This window comes from Rhipicephalus microplus, chromosome 4, assembly GCF_043290135.1.
Source record: "Rhipicephalus microplus isolate Deutch F79 chromosome 4, USDA_Rmic, whole genome shotgun sequence".
In the NCBI taxonomy this organism is placed as follows: Eukaryota; Metazoa; Arthropoda; class Arachnida; order Ixodida; family Ixodidae; genus Rhipicephalus; species Rhipicephalus microplus.
In genome coordinates this window covers 57,590,567-57,612,332 of record NC_134703.1, presented here as the reverse complement: position 1 = coordinate 57,612,332, position 21,766 = coordinate 57,590,567, and the positions used below count along the sequence as shown (strand labels likewise).

At 45.0% G+C, this 21,766-nt stretch overlaps 2 protein-coding genes across 2 annotated transcripts; both read left to right on the top strand.

Annotated features, from left to right (window-relative positions):
* The first annotated feature begins 482 nt into the window (after positions 1–482).
* Positions 483–6,904, top strand: LOC119172662 (putative ammonium transporter 3). Its single transcript, XM_075893064.1, has 6 exons — positions 483–567; positions 2,724–3,267; positions 4,394–4,465; positions 4,941–5,000; positions 5,107–5,180; positions 6,501–6,904. The coding sequence occupies exons 1-6, from the start codon at positions 483–485 to the stop codon at positions 6,902–6,904; spliced, it is 1,239 nt and encodes a 412-aa protein (XP_075749179.1).
* Positions 6,905–7,696: 792 nt separating this feature from the next.
* On the top strand, positions 7,697–10,585 carry LOC142761706 (uncharacterized). Its single transcript, XM_075892804.1, has 2 exons — positions 7,697–7,893; positions 10,255–10,585. Exons 1-2 carry the CDS (start codon positions 7,720–7,722, stop codon positions 10,483–10,485), a joined length of 405 nt encoding a protein of 134 aa, XP_075748919.1. The 5' UTR covers positions 7,697–7,719; the 3' UTR covers positions 10,486–10,585.
* Positions 10,586–21,766: the final 11,181 nt, after the last annotated feature.

Sequence of the window (21,766 nt, the reverse complement as noted above, 5' to 3'; positions counted from 1 at the left end):
TCCCGTCGTTCAGCCTCCCAATATCCCCGTTCACTTCCTGCTCCGCCGCACACTCGTCAGCTCTCCGCCGAATCCCCAGAGGCGTCGCAACAGCCCGATCCACGGCGCACTAGCTGACGCGTGTGCCCCGTCGTGCAGGCATCGCGCCACCGCACTGCCGGGATTACGAGCCGGCGCGGCTCACACGTCGCCGAGTCGCGTCGCACTCGCGCCTCGAGTCGGCGCTAGCGAGGTCACTGCTGCGCTATCGCTGGTCAAGAATCAGGGGGCCAGCATTAGAAAGAAAAAGAAGAGGGCCTGTCACTGACCAACGCAGTGACGAACGGCACACTTGCGTCTTACGAAGTGAGGCTAACGGAAAACCGAGAGTGAGCGCGTGTCCGTGGTTTGTGTGAGCTGTAAGGTCGTGTTCCAATTCATTCGGCAGACCTGACGAGGTCCTACACTGCGTTTGCGGTCAACCGGAAACGTAGACGGCAGCCATGATTGTGGACCCCAAGAGCATGAAGCCCGACGATGCGACGTGGGTGCTCACGTCTTCCTTCGTCATCTTCACCATGCAAACAGGTGAGTGTTTGTGATGCTCGTATACACAGCCTACCTTTGCATTAGGTGACTGAGATTTTGTACGTTCTCGTACTCATTCGTCTGTAAAGAATGCCTACTGTACGCTACAGGTCACGTTGTTTTGGTACTTCTCGAGGTGTAGACAGTACTACAGGTTATCTGTAGACAGCCTGACAGGTCAACGATAACTATGAAATGTGGCCTTCAACAACGTTATTGTGCATGGGCATGGGATCTTCAGAAAACATTCCCATAATATTTTATTCCTTCATTCGTGTTGATAAATCCAGCTGACAAGGGGTGGAAGGGTGGGATGTTTGTGAGCAGGTTAAGCCAAAACACGAAACTGAGAAGGGCCTGACTGGGTGCGTGTACAGGGAAAATGGGATGAAGATAGATTGCTGAAAGACAAGGATACGTGAACTGATGCGTGCACAAGGAAAGTGCCATGTGGTTAAAGGCAATCACATAGATTATTTGATGCCAGTGAAGCATATGTGCCGACGGAAGTCGTCTCGATGAACAGAAAGAAAATTAGGAAAACAGAGGAGGAAAGAAGACTATAAATTTCACTAAGGTAGCAGTGTTGGCTTGTCGGATGAGCCCTTGTGTGTTTTACGATCGTGTGTGTCACGCCTCTTCTCTATCCTCGTCATAAGCGAATTTACCTTGTGTCACCATAAATTTCCTTCCGAATGCGAATGATGACCCGGAACAAAGCAGCTTGCTTTTGCCAAGACTGCAGCAGTCGCACTCAGGCGCTTGCTTGCCGGCACAATTACCCGTATTACCATGAATGTCTTTCTCTCTATATAGGTGAGAAAGTGGGATCAATGTTTATGGTCGCGTTGCATTAGAAACAAACAGGACAAAAGTCATATCCCGCCATGAATGACCAAGTGAACGAAGCATGGCTGATGAGGCGGAAGCAACATCGACCAAAAGTGGGCACGTGTATTCGCCTTACTCACAAATTAAGCAGCGTGCAAGCATCTTTCTTCGTTAGCATCATGGTTGGAGAGATCAGGAAATGCCAGTAGAGGGCTATTGAACTCCTTCCAGCTTCAAAGGTTTTCACAACCAACGCGAAGTTCTAAATGGGGAACACGACTTTGATTAATTATGACAATGCACTCACGTTGTCATGCAATAAGCATTAGAGCCAGGAAGTGTATACGGGGTGTTTCAAGAAATGTGTCCAATATTCTTTAAAAATTACAGAAAGGCGGTATCTACGTGCTACTTGCGGCGTTGCCTTCCTATGGCAGAAGGCATTTTTAGATGGGTACAATCATTAATTACGACAGTAATTAAAGAGATTGCAACAATTAATTTTTTAACCAGTGGTGATAGCCAGTCGATTTAAATGGGTGAATTCAAACCCTTTCTAAGAATAGCTCATAGCCACTTTGAAATTTTAGAAAAGCGGTCACTGGTAATCACCACGGATGGATGATATCTGGTCAATTAAGATGGCGAAACAGAAACTGATACACCCAACAGCACATATACCATTCACTTCGACAACACCCTCAATGACGATACTTTTTCCCTTGTATTGGGGGAGAAGAATATGCGAGCGTCGATAAACGGCCTCGAACTGAAGTGTCTTAATTGACGGTTGATAACGGCTATAGAGAAACATTCACTGAGGTCGTTATCAAAGTGAATGGTAGATGTGCCATTTGGTGCATTGCCTTTGGTTTTTCGAGCAAAATTAGGCTCATTGCATCACTCCGCAATGATTACCAGTGGCCTCTTTTTCAAAATTTCAATGTTGATATGGGCTTGAATTCGCCGATTGGACTCTACCGGCTATCACCACTGGTTAAAATGTTAACATTATTATTTCTATAATTACTGCCCTAATTAATGTTTCTACGCATCTGAAGATGCCTTCCACCACGGGAAAGGCATCGCCTCAAAGAGCTCGCAGATATCTTGTTTCTGTGATATATAAAGAATATTGGGCACATTGCTGAAACACCCTGTATATGGATACCTTCCACTTGCACAAGTGATGTGATTGCAAGACGTACATCAACTTCCTGTGCCGGAGTGTACTGTCCCCTTGTTCTGAGCCCAATGGCGCATCACGTGCACTGTGAGATCTTTCTCCGCGTGCCTTGAACGCTTACAAACCACGTCGCTTTCAGGTTTTGGGCTTCTGGAGTCCGGTTGCGTGTCCAAGAAAAACGAGGTGAATATCCTGATGAAGAACGCCGTGGACGTTGTCCTGGGAGGCCTGACCTACTGGAGCGTCGGATACGGCCTCCAAAATGGCCGAGGACCCGGCACCAACCCGTTCTGCGGCGTCGGCTCTTTCTTCCTGGACGCGAGCTCTGAGGTGATGGGCGAGGAGTTCGCCATGTTCATCTTCCAGCTGTCGTTCGCCACCACGGCCACCACCATCGTGTCGGGCGCCATGGCCGAGCGCACCAACTTCCACGCGTACTGCCTCTTCTCGGCCCTGAGCACGCTCATGTACTGCATACCCGCCGGCTGGGTATGGAGCAGGCACGGCTTCCTCAACGGCATCGGCGTCATCGACTTTGCCGGCTCGGCCTGCGTTCACTTGCTAGGTGGCACGTCGGGACTGATCTCGGCCCTGGTCCTGGGCCCTAGGCTCAGTTGGGACAGGCACAGCAGACCGCGAATGGGCAACCCCACGAACGCTATGATTGGGGCATTCACCTTGTGGTAAGTATACTTGGAAGCACAACTGGGTTATCTGGCTCTTAATAAGACTCTTTGTCCTTGTCCACCATAACCAATATCACTAATTGTACTGGACTGCACACTCGTTGGCTTTCGAAGATAGTCGCCGGTTGGTTTTTGTGGTGCAAGGGTCAGGTGTTGCCAAAAAAGAAAGAAGCTCTACGTTTTACTTTTAGGTGTTAGCTGTGACCAATTATTAATGATGATGTCATGCAATATGACTGAAAGTGACCTAAGATCACGTGCTATCTGGCTATCTCGACATGTAATATATATATATATATATATATATATATATATATATATATATATATATATATATATATATATATATATGAGATTAACAGACAGTAATGCCAAGTAATGTACAGGGGAAGTTATTAGAACCAATGGAATGTAAATAAGAAAGAAAAGTGGGTGAAAAAATAACCAGCCGTTCCTGCTCACGGCTGCTTATTTTTTCACCCACTTTTCTTTCCTATTTACATTCCATTGGTTATAATAACTTCCCCTGTACATTCCTTGGCATTACTGTCTGTTAATCTCATAATTATTGTGTGAAAACACGGAAAAACGAGCCCTTAGGTATATACTTCTTTCCCTTATATATATATATATATATATATATATATATATATATATATATATATATATATATATATATATATATATATATATATATATATATATATATATATATATATATATATATATGGCGCAATGATATGGTAGTGAGACGTGGAGAGTCATTTATGGCTGTTGAATTAATGACAACTGATGACAACTGATCATATATTCCCCGAGGTACTGAGTATGGATCACTTGCTTTTGATGTCGCATACTTGAATATATCGAGAAGAGGCACATATAGATCTCCTAAGGAGCGAGGCACAGAAATTGTTGCACAAAAGTTTGACGCTGCGAAAATACATGACCGAAAGGAAGTTTTCAACGTCTTCTCACTGCAGCCTCGTTTGGCGGGGCTCTTAGAAATATGCAGCTATATCGATTCTCCCGACCCGAATTATTGCTAACGTAGTTCTCAGACAAGTTTTTACTGTTTATACGCCACTCGTTCTTATTTACACGTGTTTAATCCTTTCTCTAGGTGGGGTTCACTTGTCTTCAACAGTGGAAGCACGTTTGGAATATCCGACGAGAAATGGCATTTCGCCGCCAGGTACAATCTTTCGCAATCATTGCATTTCCCTTTGTCTTTCAGTTTTTATTTAACCGCAAATCGAAGGTGTGTGATTGTCACCGAGAAAAACCGCTCTAGATAGAAATTTTCTGTAGTGCAAGACGTTGTGTTCTTTTTTGATGCAGCATAAAAAAAACAACGCGTAGATATTGCTTATTTATTTTTTCTTTCTACATTGCTCGAAGAACCTCAGACACGCCGAGGCAATTTCTGAATCTCCGAATATGTTTATGTTGCAGGTTGCGGCAAGTGACTTGAAAAGGAGCATGCTAGCGTAATTGTGCCTTTAGGTACTTGCTAGCTCTCATTATTTTTGCGTTTTTTTTTAAATATGGTTCTTTCAGTTAAGGGGACACACGGCCACAAATAGCTCAAGAAACTCTCTTCTGCTTTCTACACTTTCTACACTATTTATCATGCTGTCTGAATGGGCACCTGTTTAACCATTGTCCAGGTCAGCTGTATCCACGATTAATTCTTCCATCGGCGGTGGTCTTGTTGGCACCATTGCAACGTAAGATTCGTTATTTCCTCTCTATATATACCCGAATTCTGTGTAAAGCTCACGAAAGGCTCTGCAAGACACTTACGTGCTGATAATTTTCCGTGTGCTGTGGCAGCTACCTGGTTCACAAGCATTTCGACATTGAAGACATCATCACTTCTGTTCTGGGATCACTGGTGTCAATAACAGGTTAGTAATGAGCTAAATACAACGTTATGCGTAATTCAAGTCAACAGCTTCACTATCAAAACAAATGCTCAGGTAAAAATTCATACACAGGCTTGGTATACATGTAAGGATACCTTATAAAATGTATGAAGTTAACAACAATCTAACTACCTAGATCAAAATTCAAAATCAGATCTAACATGCATGTGGCGGTACTTCCCAAAACATGGATCTTTTCTACTATTATATTTCTTGTAAATAAAGAAGTGGGGCAGGGGCTTTGGGAGAGGCGCACGAGACAAAGAAGAAGTGATGGGAACTGGCTAACCTAGGGATGAAGTTCACAATTGACAATGTACTTACCTTTGGTGCTTCGGCTTTGGGCTTTAATCACAGGAACGCTTTTCATGCCGTTTGCAGGTACCTTCATGAAACAAAATGCATGCGACTTTAAATTACTATTCGTGTAGTAAGAATTTTAGAAATCAAAACAAGAAATTGAACTTTTATTTAGCCACTGCAATTTTTATTCAAGTTAAAGGCAATACTGTCTGATATGAATAGCTTAGTATCCCATGGAGGAAGCGGTAACCTGAAATGCCTGCTAACGCACAGAGCACCGCCTCTACTCAAACAATACTACCGACATACTGTGACTCACCAGTTGATCGCATACACCAAGGGTCGGTGACCCACGGCCTCCAGGATGCAGTCAAACCCCCTTCCGTTTGCCCCTTCCTGCCTTAAAAAAAAATGAGTACTTGTGGAGTATTCCTGTCATGCAACAATAATCATTATCCAGTTCGCGTAATTTCCTCGCGTTGTCACCATGGTTCCGGTAGTTCGCGGTCATGAACGGCGTGCGCGTTATCAGTGTGACACAGCATTCTTGATAGGAAAATGGCGAGCGTTGGGTTTTCGAGAAAGGAAAGACGAGGAATTCAGATGACTATTGTTGCGTGGCAGAACTACTTCACAAATACTCAATTTCTTTAGAGTGATATCGGTAGGCAGACATGGCAGTTTTCGTCTGAAGTGTTTTTTTTTTCCTTCTTGTAACCAATGTTTGATTGCATCTTTGTGAGATGCATGCTCAGCGTAAACATTAGTTCTAGTCCTGCTGTACAAATTAGTGTCAATGCACAAAATTTTTCACACCTTGCCTGCAAAGCCCCAACATTTTTCTACGTGGGCCCCCGCTGTGTCGGCTTGGCCCTCCGCCTCAAAAGATTGCCGACCCCTGGCGCATATTGACAAGTGCTTGCGTGGTCCGATCTATATTGCAGCCGCCTGCACTTTCAACGCAGTTCGTATCACACGGCAGCGTTTCTCCCATTTCAGCCGGTTCGGCTTTCTACCGCTCTTGGGAAGCGCTGCTGATCGGCGCAGTGGGCGGTCTGTGCACCACTCCGGTGCCGTCCTTGCTGCGGCGTTGGCTGAGCGTCGACGACCCCGTGAACGCGGCAGCCATTCACGGCGTGGGCGGCCTCTGGGGCATGCTGGCCGTCGGCCTCTTCCTGGACACTACCCGGTACCAGGGACTGCGACACCACCGCCTCGGTCTCTTCAAAGGCGGCGGCGGCAGCCTTCTGGGCATCCAGTTCGCCGCCTGCCTCACCATCATCGCCTGGAGCACGGGCGTCACCTTTCTCGTGCTCAAGGCGAGCACGCGTGCCATGAAGTGGTTATTGAGAATAACTGCGCGCGTGTCTTTAAGTACGAAGAAAGAAATCTGGAAAGTGTGAAGATGTGAAGGCGCTGTTTGCTTACAACTCATGCGGTTGAGCAAACAAAGCACCAATCACTTTACAAGGGTTTCGTAGCGTAAGCTATAGTATACACTGGCCGAGGTTAAGCAGTTTCGCATGGCTTATTGAGAGTCGTGTTGCGCATGCTCGAGGAGCAATGACGTATAGGCGCATAGCTGGCGCACCGGAGAAGGCCTGGAATGACGTGTCCTTGTAGTCTGGTGCTTGACTCGTGTCAGCTCACTCGCTAGTCCGTCCGTCCTGTCATGCTACGCATATGGCTGAATTGTCAACAATTATTGGGCACCAGCAAGTACGTTGAGTCGTGCGTTTGAGTAACTTATAAACGATAAATCAGTGTATAAAGACAGGTTATTTCAACATTTCGTGATCCACAAGGCACGGGTTCGATCTCGGTCGTGGCGGTCAGATTTAGATGGAGGTGTACTGTGTAATGTGCGATGTCAGTTCACCAGATAGTAAATTTTTTTCGGAGCCCTCCACTATATATACGGCATTCATTATATCATATCATAGTTTTGGGACGTAAAACCTCATATATTATTACTATCATAAATGATCACTTGCTTAGTATGATTACCTGGCTGATATCACCACTGTACTTTTTATCGTCGTGGTGCTTTTCATTTGTATTCATACTCTAGTCTTATTTATCTACCTAGTGCATAATCATCGCGAATGGTATCTCTCTATATTGCTTATTACCTATTAATCTACATCTGAATTCTGTCGTACCTAGACAAGGATATGCTTAAATTTCGCAGTTCATCAACAAAGTCACGCCTCTGCGCATGCGTCCTGGAGACGAGCTGTTGGGAGCGGATTTTGTGGAACACTGCATCGAACATCGGGAGCCCGAAGACTCATTCACACCAAACCATTTTTGCCGAGACATTAGTGCGGAAACCGAACCTCCAGACGTCAGCCTGCTCCACGCCGAAGATGAAGGCGAGGCCTACCAAAAGGTACACGCCTCGAACCGCTCTACAGGTAGAAGTATAGCGTGACAGTCCTAACGACGACGAATGAATAGTGCGGGTGATTGGATCTATCTATCTATCCATCTTGACGTATGCAAGATAGATCCCCTGAAGAAATCTACAGGGGATCAACTGCTGCCATAGTGCTTCATAAAGAAAGCAACAGAATACCAATCAAGAAGGGTGTAAGGCAGGGGGACACAATCTCCCCAATGCTATTTACCGCGTGCTTACGGGAGGTTTTCAGAAGCCCAGAATGGGAACAGTTAGGGATAAGAGTTAATGGAGAGTACCTTAGTAACCTGCGCTTCGCCGATGACATTGCATTGCTGAGTAACTCAGGGGACGAATCGCAACTCATGATTACGGAGTTAGACAAGGAGAGCAGAAAGGTGGGTCTTAAAATTAATCTGCAGAAAACGAAAGTAATGTACAACACCTCGGAAAAGAGCAGCGCTTCGAGATAGGTAATAGTGCACTCCAAGTTGTAGAAGACTATGTCTACTTAGGGCAGGTAATAACCGCGGAGCCGAACCACGAGATTAAAGTAACTAGACGAATAAGAATGGGGTGAAGCACATTTGGCAAGCACTCTCAAATTATGACAGGTAGATCGCCACTATCCCTCAAGAGGAAGGTATATAACAGCTGTGTCTTGCCGGTACTTAACTACGGAGCAGAAACCTGGAGACTTACAAAGAGGGTTCAGCTTAAATTGAGGACGACGCAGCGAGCAATGGAAAGAAAAATGGTAGGTGTAACCTTAAGAGACAAGAAGAGAGCAGAGTGTATTAGAGAACAAACGGGAATTAAGGACATCATAGTTGAAATCAAGAATGGGAAATGTACATGGGCCGGGCATGTAGCGCGTGGTTCAGGAAACAGGTGTCACGACTTCTCTTGAAATTTTTGATTGCTACGGACCTCGCATGTGACTGGTGATAAGTGACAATTATGTTTGGGGTATAGTGCAGCGAGACCGGGACAATACTGCAAGTGGAATAGCAGAAAGGCCGCCGTCTTATGCAGGATTACGTCACGCTATGCCCGATGTTTATTTTAAAAGCCTGCTTGTGCTTAGTTAAAAAACAAAGGGCATTAGCTGCAACTAGCAAAGAGAAAACCGGGTGGGGCAATTGCCTGCAAATTATGCAAGGATAGATCCGCCGGCTACCTACAACATACTCAACCTCAACCTCGCGTAAGCAAAATAACCGCTGGTCATTAAGGATAACTAACTGGATCCCCAGAGAAGGCAAGCTGGTGAGGGGGAGACAGAAGGATAGGTGGGCAGATTAGATTAAGAAGTTTGCGGGTATATATTGGTAGCAGCAAGCGCAGGACCGGGTTCACTGGCGGATCATGGGAGAGGCCTTTGTCCTGCAGTGGACGTAGTCAGGCTGATGATGATGATGATCTATCTATCTATCTATCTATCTATCTATCTATCTATCTATCTATCTATCTATCTATCTATCTATCTATCTATCTATCTATCTATCTATCTATCTATCTATCTATCTATCTATCTATCTATCTATCTATCTATCAAGAAATATTTCAAGTAATAACTAGTTAGCACGTATGCTCATGTCATTTATATTTCCGTCGGCATGTCATCTAGATTATTTGATTTATCATAATGCCCTTGGGTCACTTCATTATGGTGATGTTTGCTCACTTGAAGCAAGACCAGCTCCAGTTACTCGACTTCTTGCGCTAAAAGACGCTACGCTATGCCTATACCACGAGCACAAAGAGGACACGCAAACCGTACGGGCTCTTGTCCTGTCTGTAAGTGTCCTTCTTGCGGTTGTGTTTTTATGGGAACACAACCACAAAAACACATAATGGTAGTGTTATTGTAAAACCACGGCCACGATGCGTTTTTACAATAACCACAAAGCCACAACGAACACAGACTTGTCCTGTGTATACTTCCTTGTTTCCTGCCTTATTGTGGTAGCGCTTTTGTAAAACTCAACTTCAATAAGAACACGTGTAAGCAGGACAAGGTTGTGCTCTGAGAGATTTTCTTTTTCTAGAAAGACAACCCCAAGGGCATGTATCTACACGACAAATGCCCATCCTGCCTATGTGTGCTCTTCGTGGTAGTGGTTTTGGAGTTAAATTTGTTACTGTAAGAAAGTAGATGCTGTGGCCTCGCTTCAAGCGAGCGGACATCTCCATAACAAAGTGGCTTATCCGAGAAGTCAAATATTGATACTGAACAAGCGCCAACTTGCTCAACAGCAAGTGCTAGGATATTTTTTACGCATTTACATTGTAATAAAGTTCGGGGCTGTTGCAACCACCATATAACGTGATGTGCTCTGTTTCGTAAAGGAGGACGTACTCGTCGAGCACAAAGAAATGGAGCGTGCAGCCAACGTCGACGACGACGTGTCACCGGTGGATTGCGCCTCACCCGACTCCCAGCGCGGCGCGGCGACTCCTTTCTGGGAGGCCATGAACTCAGAGTGCCACGATGGCCTGGCCAACAAGGACTCGATGAGTCAGCAGGAGGTCACCATCAGGCTGGTGGCCAACTGCAGGAGCAACTGCACCATTGCCTAGCACCTCGTCCCTTCAGCAGACGGTCGGCCGAACCGTCTGCTGACGTCTTAAATGCGCCGCAAGATTGCACATAAAAAGTGGCGTTGTTTCTTGAAGGGCCCCTAAATAGCGTGCCTCTGAAAAAACAAGGAACAAGCGCGTTGTTACGCCCGGGCGCTTTCCATCTATTCAGAACAATGAGTGACCCCAGCAGTCTATTCACGCTACGTCATGAGGAAACGAGCTCTCGACTGGTACGTGTACGAGCGATATCGGTTGGCAATTGTCTCTTGCCCCGCTTTGCCATGCATGCAGTCGCACAACCACTCTGACCGGTCTGACGTCGTAAGCGATTAACTGGTCGCACTTCGCTTTGTGCGTTTTCATCCGCGCAAAAAGAGATAACAGCGTGTTACCGATAAGCATAAAATCCTGATAAGCCTGACGCTTTGTGCTGACACTGACATTGTACACGTGCTTTATGGAAAAAAAAAGTGGCGAGGGGAAAAGCCTCTTTCGTCTTTGAATCCGGAGAGGTTTGGGGACCCTTTAATGTTCATTTACTCCTTCGACTATCACCGGTCACGCAGCCATTTGTGACTGGTGATCGAAAAGTGACTCGAGGAGACCAATGTTCACACCTGCTATTGTGCGTCACCACACAAATTTCGCGACTGCTCGTACTGCTATTGCATCTCAAAAGTGTGATTACGTGCGTTTTGAGCATCTGATTGGTTCAGAGGTTTCTGACCACAGTGGCGCCACCTAAAAAAATCAGTGAGCGCCTGACCGAAAGCAGTCGTCGCTTGACCAAAGCAGCAATCAGCGACGTCATTTGCGAGAAACTCGGTCACGCAACGGGTGCTATAGCCGCTAGTCGCATATGTCAATGAGCATTTATGTTCCTTCTTGACATTCAACGTACATACTCGATGTGGTTCTTGCACAGAGCCCTAAAGCATGTGTGAATAGGTCATGCTCTGTCTTAACTGGCACGCTGTGGAGAGGTTGAAATTTGTATTACATCAGCTACTCTATTTCTATAAGTACTGCACCGAAAAAAAAATTAAATAAAAAATATTGTTTTCGTTGTGAGCATGTCAGGCGTGCATGATGCAGATATCCACTCGTGATTATTTTTACCAAATGTATTGTGTGATGTCGTCTTGTTAACATATGTAGCGCTCCGATTACTGTTGTTATATAAGATTTTGATATTAACAGGTTGTCCCCCTGCGCATTCCGTAATAGTTGTATACCTCAGAATGCGCGTGCGTTATCGTCATATTTATAGCGTTTGCCCTATATCGTTTGCTTCTCGAGACAGTACGCATAATCTCCGATGTACTAGGTATGGTGTAACATTTCCGTTCTTGTGCTGTTTCCAATATATGTGTAAATGTCTAACACAACATGTATACGCAAAGACTTTTTGAGTTCGTTTCCTTCATACTCGTCCACCGCTATACGTCGGTTTCCCGAAAGAAAACGGTAAACGCTTGCGAAAGTCCTTGAGGCCGCCGTTATGACAAGAAAGCAAAGTGAACATGGCAGAGTTGCCTAGCCTAAAACAAACGTGTGTGGATGATGCAAGTGTTTCCTTTGCGTGTCCATAGCCTTACAGTGTCTAAGAACTCGCTGACAGTGTTTGTGAAAACGATATGCTGGCTCTCGAACAAGGCATGGAATCACTGGCACGGTCATCGAAGCAGAATACCATCACTGTCTGATCAAAGTACACTGAACAAATACATGTCAGAGGTTTCGTATCTATTGTTGAACAAGGAGTGTCCACGTGGTCTGCAGTTATTCCCGCTCTGCGCCGGCTAACTCTAAATGGCATGCGAGTATTTCATGTTTTCACTTGATTAGACAACGAATTACACGTCCGGCGCAGTTTGTGAACTGTTCAACTTTATTTCTAACTACATACCAACATAATATACAGCGTACCATGGTTGCAACGTACATGTGCCTCGAAGGCGCAGATGGCAACGATGGCACTGCTGACGTAATTAAAGTTAGCCCGTGCGGCCACCTGTAAACTTGATGTGCTCCCCCAAGTGCACACGTGATCCTGTTCATCTCTCTATTTCCTTCTGTCTCTGTTATCTCCCCTTTATCACTTCACCCCAGAGCAAGGAAGAAAACTGGATGTGAGTCTGGTGAACCAGCCTTTCTTATCATCTCTCCCTTCTTTGCCTCCCTGTCCCTCCGTTTTTATTCTCCTCCTCCTCTCTCTTATTTGCATATTTACACTTTCATTGCAAATGAGTCTATTGTCATTGCACTAAATAATTCCCGTATATGTTGAAGTTTTTTCCACCACTTTCTGCACTTCGTAAGCGTAGCGAAGGGCTACTGAGAAATTCGGTCTTCCCGCATGAAACACTCCATTTTTCAAATAAACAAAGCCCTAGAAATATGAGGGTGGCTGCGCGTAAAAATGTTCAAACAGCCGACTAGAGCACTCACTCCTCACGGTGCAGTCCCATGTCAAAAGGCCGCACGTACACTTTCGCAAATTCAATTGTGTAATGGAAGTTCACGATTCCACCGTTATCCTATCGCCGTGAATATCCTGACCGTGAATATCGCGGAAGCATCATCCGCCTAAATATATTTTTAACGTATACACGCATACATACAAAACGTTGTAACTATACATGCAACGTTTCCGCTTCATTGAAATGCTAACATTGTGCAGATACCCTCATAACTTAGTTAAGTAATGAACGCAATATACTAATTACCGTCAAGCTTCATGCGTTTATTATTAAGTGCAAGCACTTTCGATTTATTTCATCATTTGAAATTATCTTAACTATCATGTTGAATGATGCAAGTAGCACATGAAGGAGCTTATAATATATTACTTTTATTTATTTGAATTTTTTTACCATTGTAACATTAGCTGATTTATTCATATATCTAATAAGTTTTTAGTTACAAGACACTGTTTATCAAAATGTTGCTAGCTAGTCGAGCGCAAATTTATTATCCTTGTTGATCGAATAGGCCAAAAATTTGTGATTCGTTCAACGCTAGCTTTGTCTTGGAACTATTATGCACTTTTCACAGTACAGTTTCAATCAAGCCTTCGAATTATTCTGGATGTTGCTGCAGCCCATAAAATCTTTCACGACATTGAAAAACACTCAGCACGATTTATCATTATGTGCGAATCTTCATTAGAATGAGTCAGCGTTTATAGTTACGCGCACTGAGCCGAGAAGTACAAAAAGTTGTTACATCCGAACGATAAAAGAATATGTTTGTACTTTTTTATTAAACATCATGTATCGTAAGAGAACTATACATAGAAGTACAGGTCTTCTGGAAGCCCTCTAGACACTGATCTCTTTCCGTGTTGTTTCACTTATGAAAAATTTCACCGCAACGTCACGTTGTTTATAATTGTCAGCACGGCTACCATACATGTACGTCTCTGTAATTGCGTGTGTTCTTTATAACCACATGTGTTACCCAGTTAGTAAGAGTACCCGTGCTATGAAGCTGTAAGTGTTCATTCACTGATCTTGATGTACGTCTCTTCGTTAACAAAATAAAAAAACGTTGTATGTACACCAAATATCTGTCGTTAAGTTGAAGGTTGAATTAAATAAAAAAAGTACACAAAAGGCTTCCGCTCATTTTTTCTATAAGTGAGATGACAAAAAATGACAAAATTTGCATCGTATATCAATGGTGCAACGAAAAGGAACAGACAGAAAAGGTAAGCAATAATAGTAATTTTTCACATGCGAGAATCGTTGAAGACAACTGTCGAACAAAGAACATGAAAAATAAGATTAAGATTGCCTATGGGATTCCTAGATCTGGTATTGTTTACAACTTGTTTCGTGCAAGATCTATGGTTTTGCTGTCCACGCACGAATGCTCCGATTCAGTCCCCACATGTCAGCTTCCTGGCAAAAGCCCCTCAGTCTAATGTAGAGCATCAGGTCATTGTGCTAAGTCAAACGCGAATGATGGAGGATAACGATAACTATAATCTTTGTTGTTCTTGATATTGTTGTCAAAAGGACATAAAAACAAACAATGACTTGGTTTAGATTGACGAACTGCGCTCTGGAAACTCTAACGCCATTAGTTTAACTATCATAGGTTCATTATTAGCGGAGAAAATCAAGGCTGAATCTCGATTTTCTAAACTTTGAGCCGAAATTTTCGCGTGTGAAGCCGAAAGTTTCAAAATGTATTTTTCGTATTTTCGCGACATTCGCTCAAGTATTATTTCTGACACTTCGTATTGATAAGACTAAGGCACCCAGAGATAACATGGTACTCCATTTATATTGATTAGAAGCTATTTATGACCCAGTGGACGCCTTCAAAATCTATTAAGTGACGGTGTTTGGTGTGAGAATCTCAAGCTGGTGTCTCCTTCCCCCTTTTCTCTTCGCACGTCTTCTGTCTTACGAAGCATCGTCTCGTGGTAATAGCAGAGTTTTCGGGATTGGTAAATTCTACTTTACTAATATATTTTTAGTGTCCCTTTAAGGTTGCGCAAAATACGACCATACGTATCATTATTAGAACGCACCTAATACGCTGTAAAGGTAATAAAATTATAACTGTTGATTGTACGAGTCTTCAATGTTTAGTGCGATCCTCATATTAGTTATGCGAAAAACGTGCGCGCTAATTTAATGGAATAACAATTAAGGATTGAAATTCTGTGCTTAAAGTACCGGAACTAATGATTGATGAGTTTTTACGCGCCAAAACGCGATATATTTACGAGGCCCGCCGGAAGGTAAGTGCGGCAGTCATGGCCGGGAATCGAACCCGGGTCCTCCAGCTAAGCTTTCAGGACTTTCCGTGCCAAAACTGCACCTTACGTAATAAGGAATGTTGAATAAGCGCTACTGCCATTTAATATAGACAACCTGTGGTTATCCAACGTAATGCTTAAGCACGGGTTTTCTTTCATTTCACACTGAATCGAAATGCTGCCACCGTGACGGGGAGACTACATCCTGTGACTTCGTGCTCAGCAGGAGCCCGCTAGAACTGCTCAGGGTGGGGCGTGTAAAATATATAATACATTGTATGAGACTATGCGTGCAATATATAGAATGGAGAATCAATATGTATAGACTATTTAGAATATGGAATGGACACTTCCTAACTATAGCTAAGACCAACCTTGCAGAATGATTATTAACCTCAGCTTTTTGTTATTAAAACAATAATTAGCAATCCGCTTTTGCAGCGCTACGTAAGTTATCTGTTGGAAAAGCTAATCGGTATGCTAAAAGAAACCATCACGCGTGTATTTTTCTGTGTGATATTTTTGTGAAAATGAACACCATGCACTAAACATGATGCAATACTCGGCGACACACCGTACGCTGCACAGTCTTCGCGCTGCTTCACAACTCATGTTGTCAGCCGACCAGGTTGCAGCACGTACTATACATAGTGTAGTAGATAGGGGGTGGAGTTGTGACGTCATGAGCTTCAGACGAGGCTGCAGTAAAGGCACTACTAAACACTGCAGGGAAGAAAGAAGAAATAAAATGGAAGTGGTTGACGGCTGTTGCTTGCTGTGTACGAACACATTACGATTACAGTATCGCGAACGTCCGAATTTATTTCCTTGCTTCCTTCGCACTCATCTAACTCGCCCCATTTGGGCTTTTTCGTTCAGTTCCTTACGCAATCACTCATTAACGATATCCGTAATATGTAGATCTCTATTTTCGCCGCCCTTCGTTTAGTTATTTCGGTCCCTCCATGCCTGCCAGGCCAACAGAAATGAAGGCACTCAAGATCTACAGCGAATGGAGGGTGGGTTGTCCCCAAAAGCACACGAAAGCGCCTGCGGTGTTGTTCCTAGCAACAATCACGCCTGAGGTGACTTCCTGGGCGTCGTGGCTAAATCGAGTGCGCCGCGGCTAGCTAGCTACGTGACCGTACCGAGAGCACTCCGAGTCGATGGGTTGGCGCGCGAAAGTATATCGGACATCATTTCCGCCTGCTGCCGTCGCGGAGGAGACGACGGGACGCCGAAGAGGCGGCGGCGGTGCAATGAACCTGTTGCACACGTTTTTCTTTTCTTACAGTGCTGTGCAGTAGCGATGGTGTAGCGGTACACGCAAGGCTGTCATGGGGTGTCCTAGACAGCCATTACCGAGCCGATAGCGCTCCGATCATTTTACCCCGCGGGCCGCCGCCTCGCCTTTAATATAAATAGGATGGACCAACTGTGAGACTCGTGTGATCGGGCTGCGGTGCGGAGGTAAAACACTGAAGGGACGAGCAGCGTCCGAGGATGCCGAGAGAGCGTTGGGTCATCGGATCGTGTGGAGCTTGACTTGATGTAACACACTGGCTGACTGAAGAAAGTCGTGGCCCCGTTATGGCTCTGAGAGGTAGCAAATCCGTTCAGACTCCTTTAGCAGTCTCAAAAAAAAAAGAAAAAAAATAGAGAAAAACGCTAATCCAAACGTGGATTAAGGTACATCACATGAGGACGGACGCTGTCTTAGAAGATAAATGGATGCCAGTTCATTTTCGTGTGATGTTTCTCAGTCCGCGTTTGAATTATCACAGCTTTTTTTTTTTCAAATCGATCCGTACCAAGAGCTTGCATACGATCACTTCTAAGTAATCTTTTAGCAGTAAACTAGAGATACCATGGTACCGTGAGTAGACTGTGCACTCCTTTAACGCGGTAGCGTTAAAGAGCCAATGTTGTGGAAATTACTGTGGGTGTCGACGTCGGTGGTACCAATGTGGACACTTCGCGGCTACACTTCCAGTAGGAAGACATTCTATGGGAGTTTAAGGCCATTGTTGCGTGCGTAGACGTCCCGTTTCTCGCAGCACGATTGAGGTGTCCACTGAGAAGCGAATGTCATGAACGTGAAAAAAACACAGCGGTGACCAAAGTAAAAATACATCAAGGCGAGGGCCTTTAATGTCCTGTGCTCACGTTCGTACGTCTCTTCATCCATGCCCTGGAACGGTGCCAGCCGTGACCTTGCCCCCTCACACTATCCCTTATATCACGCTATGGTTGATTGATTTGTAGGGTTTAACGTCCCAAAACCACCATATGATTATGAGAGACGCCGTAGTGGAGGGCTCCGGAAATTTTGACCACCTGGGGTTCTTTAACGTGCACCCAAATCTGAGTACACGGGCCTACAACATTTCCGCCTCCATCGAAAATGCAGCCGCCGCAGCCGGGAATCGAACCCGCGACCTGCGGGTCAGCAGCCGAGTACCTTAGCCACTAGACCACCGCGGCGGGGCGATATCACGCTATGGCACAGTGGCGCATAGCAACAGATCTACCGCCACAGTGGTGCCCTCTGCCCCTCACACTCTCCCAGCAATCACGCGATTGCTGAGAGTAAATAATCAAGCAAACAAACAAACAAAGAACATGGCATAGTTAGTCGAATGGCCACAGGGTTTCGCGAAGTACACTTTGGAATTTACAAAGTTTGATTCAATTTTCTTTAAAAAACATTTAAAAAAGAATGTATTTCTACTTTTGTTGGTACTGTGTTGCCTTCGTCCACTTGAAGATGAAGTGTAAGCATCCTCAAGTTTTAACAGCGGAGCTCTTTCAGCTTGGAGAAACTCTACTATTCTCGAAGAAAAGCTATCGTCATCATGAACCGGTACGGGCTATCTTTATTCTCTCTTTTATCATGTGCTTCGCTAGCAGGACATGGACGTCAATTTCCACGACGTGGGATTCAATAACTCTGATGGGTGAGAGGCTAAGTAGAGAAAAGGGGGGGGGGGGGGAACAGAGAAAGGAATAAAGAAAACAGAGACAAGAAATAAACAGGAAAAAAAGGAAATATAGTCCGAAATAGACAGATAAATAAATAGACAAAGAAAAAGGATAATTAAAAAGACGCAAAGATGACCACTCATCTCCCTACTTTCTTCAGACCGCTGGTGCAATGCTGTCATGATTTCTTTTTGTTGTTCAAATGTTCATAACAGCAATAGCGAAAAAAAAATCTGCCTTAGTAGTCCATAATCAGGCAAGGAGAGAGATAGAGGAGATAAGCGGTTCACTTACATTGGTAAACATTTTAGAGTCCGTTATGAAATGTAGCAGGGAATAGCGTGAGACGCCGTCCCTCAAGGGGACCAGCCAGGGAGGAAGGCGCCTGCAATCGAAGTACTCTAGCCTCAACGTACAGGAGAGAGTTGGCTTTGCCGTTCTCCGGTGCTCTCTGATAGATGGTCATCCCCACAGAATCCGTTGTAAGTTCGTTGGTTGATTATCAGGGCAGTAGCCTCATGTGGCTGATATGGAGGTCAGACGGTGTAGGTAATCAGGCACGGGGGGCTGGCGTTGCTGCTGCGCCCGAGACGGTGTGCTGTTAACTTCACTGTTTGATATGATGTGCGCTGCTTCGCCACATCCGTTTAATGAATCTAAAAATCATTCGGCTACTATCTGCCACTTTCTTGTGAAAAAAAAAAAGGCGAGTGAGTCATCGCTACCATATATGAAATATAAATTGTTTTACAATGTGATACTCACGGATCAGAAGATCGCGCAAGATACTAAGAGAGAAAAGTCTGTTTCGGAAAGTTCTTCCAGATACATCGTTGACATATAATGTATACCCATCAGACGCACACCGCTTGGACAACTTCCCGTGATGTATACAGGGCAGGGTAGCATTCCAAATGCTACCTTCTAGTTAACTTCTTGGCCTTCCTCTTCTTTTTATCTTCTCTCTCTCTCCAGTAATATATCATAACCTGTAATCACCAGAAATACCTCTGTCTTCCAGGGAGCGTTGAATTGCTTTAACTGCCTGACTATGCCCTTTTTATGGCCATGATCCAAATACATTGGCGTGTGTAAACGGCCTAGAGAAGTCAATAAACTTCTTCCAAGAGTAATGTCGCAAGTAAAACAAAAGAAAGTCAAAACAAAATAGGTTGGTTTTGACCCTGCGAGGCATGCACGTGACATTCACATTGTTACGTTAGCGAAGTCTGTTGATGTCAACTACCTCATCGTGCACCTTTGAAGTAAGTGCTCATCAACCTAGAATACTTGAGCATAGCTCGTCAACCCCGCATTAAAAAACTATCCTGCTACCGGGATGCCAATGAGGCATGATAAAATTTGCGCGTGAGATAGAATGAGTGAAGGAAGAACAGAAAGCATGCTCGCCCTCAGTATTTCACATTGACCGATAGTGGCTTATGAAAGTTGATGAATACGGAAAATTTGTTGATCATACTTGTTTCTCACGTCAACACCATCAATGATACACAGGTGCGGAAATATATAAATCGGCACTTGGTGACTACAATTTTCATTCTGTTGCGGGTACATCAGAAACTTATTGATTGATTGATTGATTGATTGATATGCGGGGTTTAACGTTCCAAAACCACCATATGATTATGAGAGACGCCGTAGTGGAGGTCCCCGGAAATTTAGACCTTCTGGTGTTCTTTAACGTGCACCCAAATCTGAGCATACGGGCCTACAACATTTCCGCCTCCATCGGAAATGCAGCCGCCGCAGCCGGGATTCGAACCCGCGACTCAGCAGCCGAGTTGCGAGTCGGCAGCCGAGTACTTTAGCCACTAGACCACCACGGCGGGGCCATCAGAAACTCATCTAGCGTCCAATTGGTTAAAGGAACGTTCAACGATCATTTATATAACGAGAACGTTAACATAGGGTCCACGTGCGTATAGAGACACTGCCAGTCCGGACCAGTTCGCTGAGGAGCACGTGAGCTTTTCCGCGGCCCAAGCGACCGCACGAGCTCTGGCAGCCGCCAAGACCGCGTCCCAAGGCTTGTCACCTTGGCAACAGCAAGCCCCCGCCTCTGGGGTGCCGCGTCTCCTCGCAACAAGACGAGGGAAAGGTCAGCGAAAGAGGCGCGGAGGAGGAAAAAGTGAGAGGCGCATGCCATGACGTAGTCTCGACTAAGTCATCTAATCAATCATGATCACCGTAGAACCGCTGTGCGGCTCGAGTCGGCGCGCGATGGCGAGCCAACGACGAAGTCCTCGCGCTGATCGTAGTTGCACGGTTCTCTCGTCGATTGGAGTGCTTCTGTGAGCCCACGAGAGCCGACGAGTGCGTGTCGCTGGCGAATGCGCATTTTTGCACGTGTCCCCGGAGAGTTTACGACGACTGGTCGACGCCAGTGGTTCGCGCTCTTTCCGGCTCTGAGTCCCATGCGCCAACTTGGCCGAGAGGAAGTTTCGACGCGCTTGGCGCTTATTTGACGTGAGTTCGACCGATATGTTCTGTAGATATTGTTCCGTGACTTAGTGGGGGGAAATAATCCACGCAACTCCACGAAGTCAATAATGGCGGATTGAGCGAAGCTCTGGTTATCGTATCAGTGAGTAGCCGTGCGTCACCCGAGCGTTGCCCCATATAATGTGAACTGAGTGACGTAAACGGTGTACATCAATGTAAATTTATTTCGCCTTCCAGACAATTCGAGGGGGATTTAGAAAATGGCAGGAGCAGAGGATATGCCCAAAAAACGGCCATCTTACCGGTGGCGAAATGCCATTTTAATATGGGTAATTTGTTGGGACATATAGTGCTCGACGTGTGTCTTTGTGTTGCAGGTTTCTTTAAGAAGCCTCGACGTTTTAGCACATTTTAGAAGAGATCACTCATAAATACTCTTCTCGATAAGTTATTTTGGCCGGGAACACAGATACCTCTCCTTATATTAAACGCGAAACATTGCTTTGCGTGCTGCAGGCACTTTGAACACCTGTCTGTCTGTCTGTCTGTCTGTCTGTCTGTCTGTCTGTCTCTCTGTCTGTCTGTCTGTCTGACTGACTGATCATCCCCTTAACATGGGGTAAACCAAAATTAGTATCAGAGACTAAGATTATTTCACGAATATGACTCGCTGCTGACGATATGAATAATGTGACGATTCCGTCGCGTACGTCGTCTAACTCTCCGCCAGACGTGTGGCACATACCCGCAGGCATGTATGTGCCACAGGTATGCGGGTATGTGCGACAGGTGATGGACAGTTTATCTATCGAGAACAGACGTAGGTACTTTTAACACGTGAGCATTATGAAAAAACTGATGTCGGCAGCGTTAACCCCGAAGAATGTGAAGAATGAATGTCAGGGTTCCAGCAGGAATCGAACCCCAGCATTCTGCGTGATAATCAAGTATTTCACCACAGAGCCACGCCAAGTCTCGGAACTACTTTTCAAATATACCCTAATGTTCGTGAAACGTCTATTGTGGTTGCAGTGCTGGCAATCCAGTTTTACAAACATT

Coding starts and splice junctions, on each gene's coding strand:
- LOC119172662 (XM_075893064.1), top strand. CDS start 483: ATGATTGTGGACCCCAAGAGCATGAAGCCCGACGATGCGACGTGGGTG. Junction 3,268..4,393: donor ATTGGGGCATTCACCTTGTG/GTAAGTATACTT, acceptor TCCTTTCTCTAG/GTGGGGTTCACTTGTCTTCA. Junction 5,181..6,500: donor ATCACTGGTGTCAATAACAG/GTTAGTAATGAG, acceptor CTCCCATTTCAG/CCGGTTCGGCTTTCTACCGC.
- LOC142761706 (XM_075892804.1), top strand. CDS start 7,720: ATGCGTCCTGGAGACGAGCTGTTGGGAGCGGATTTTGTGGAACACTGC. Junction 7,894..10,254: donor AAGGCGAGGCCTACCAAAAG/GTACACGCCTCG, acceptor TGTTTCGTAAAG/GAGGACGTACTCGTCGAGCA.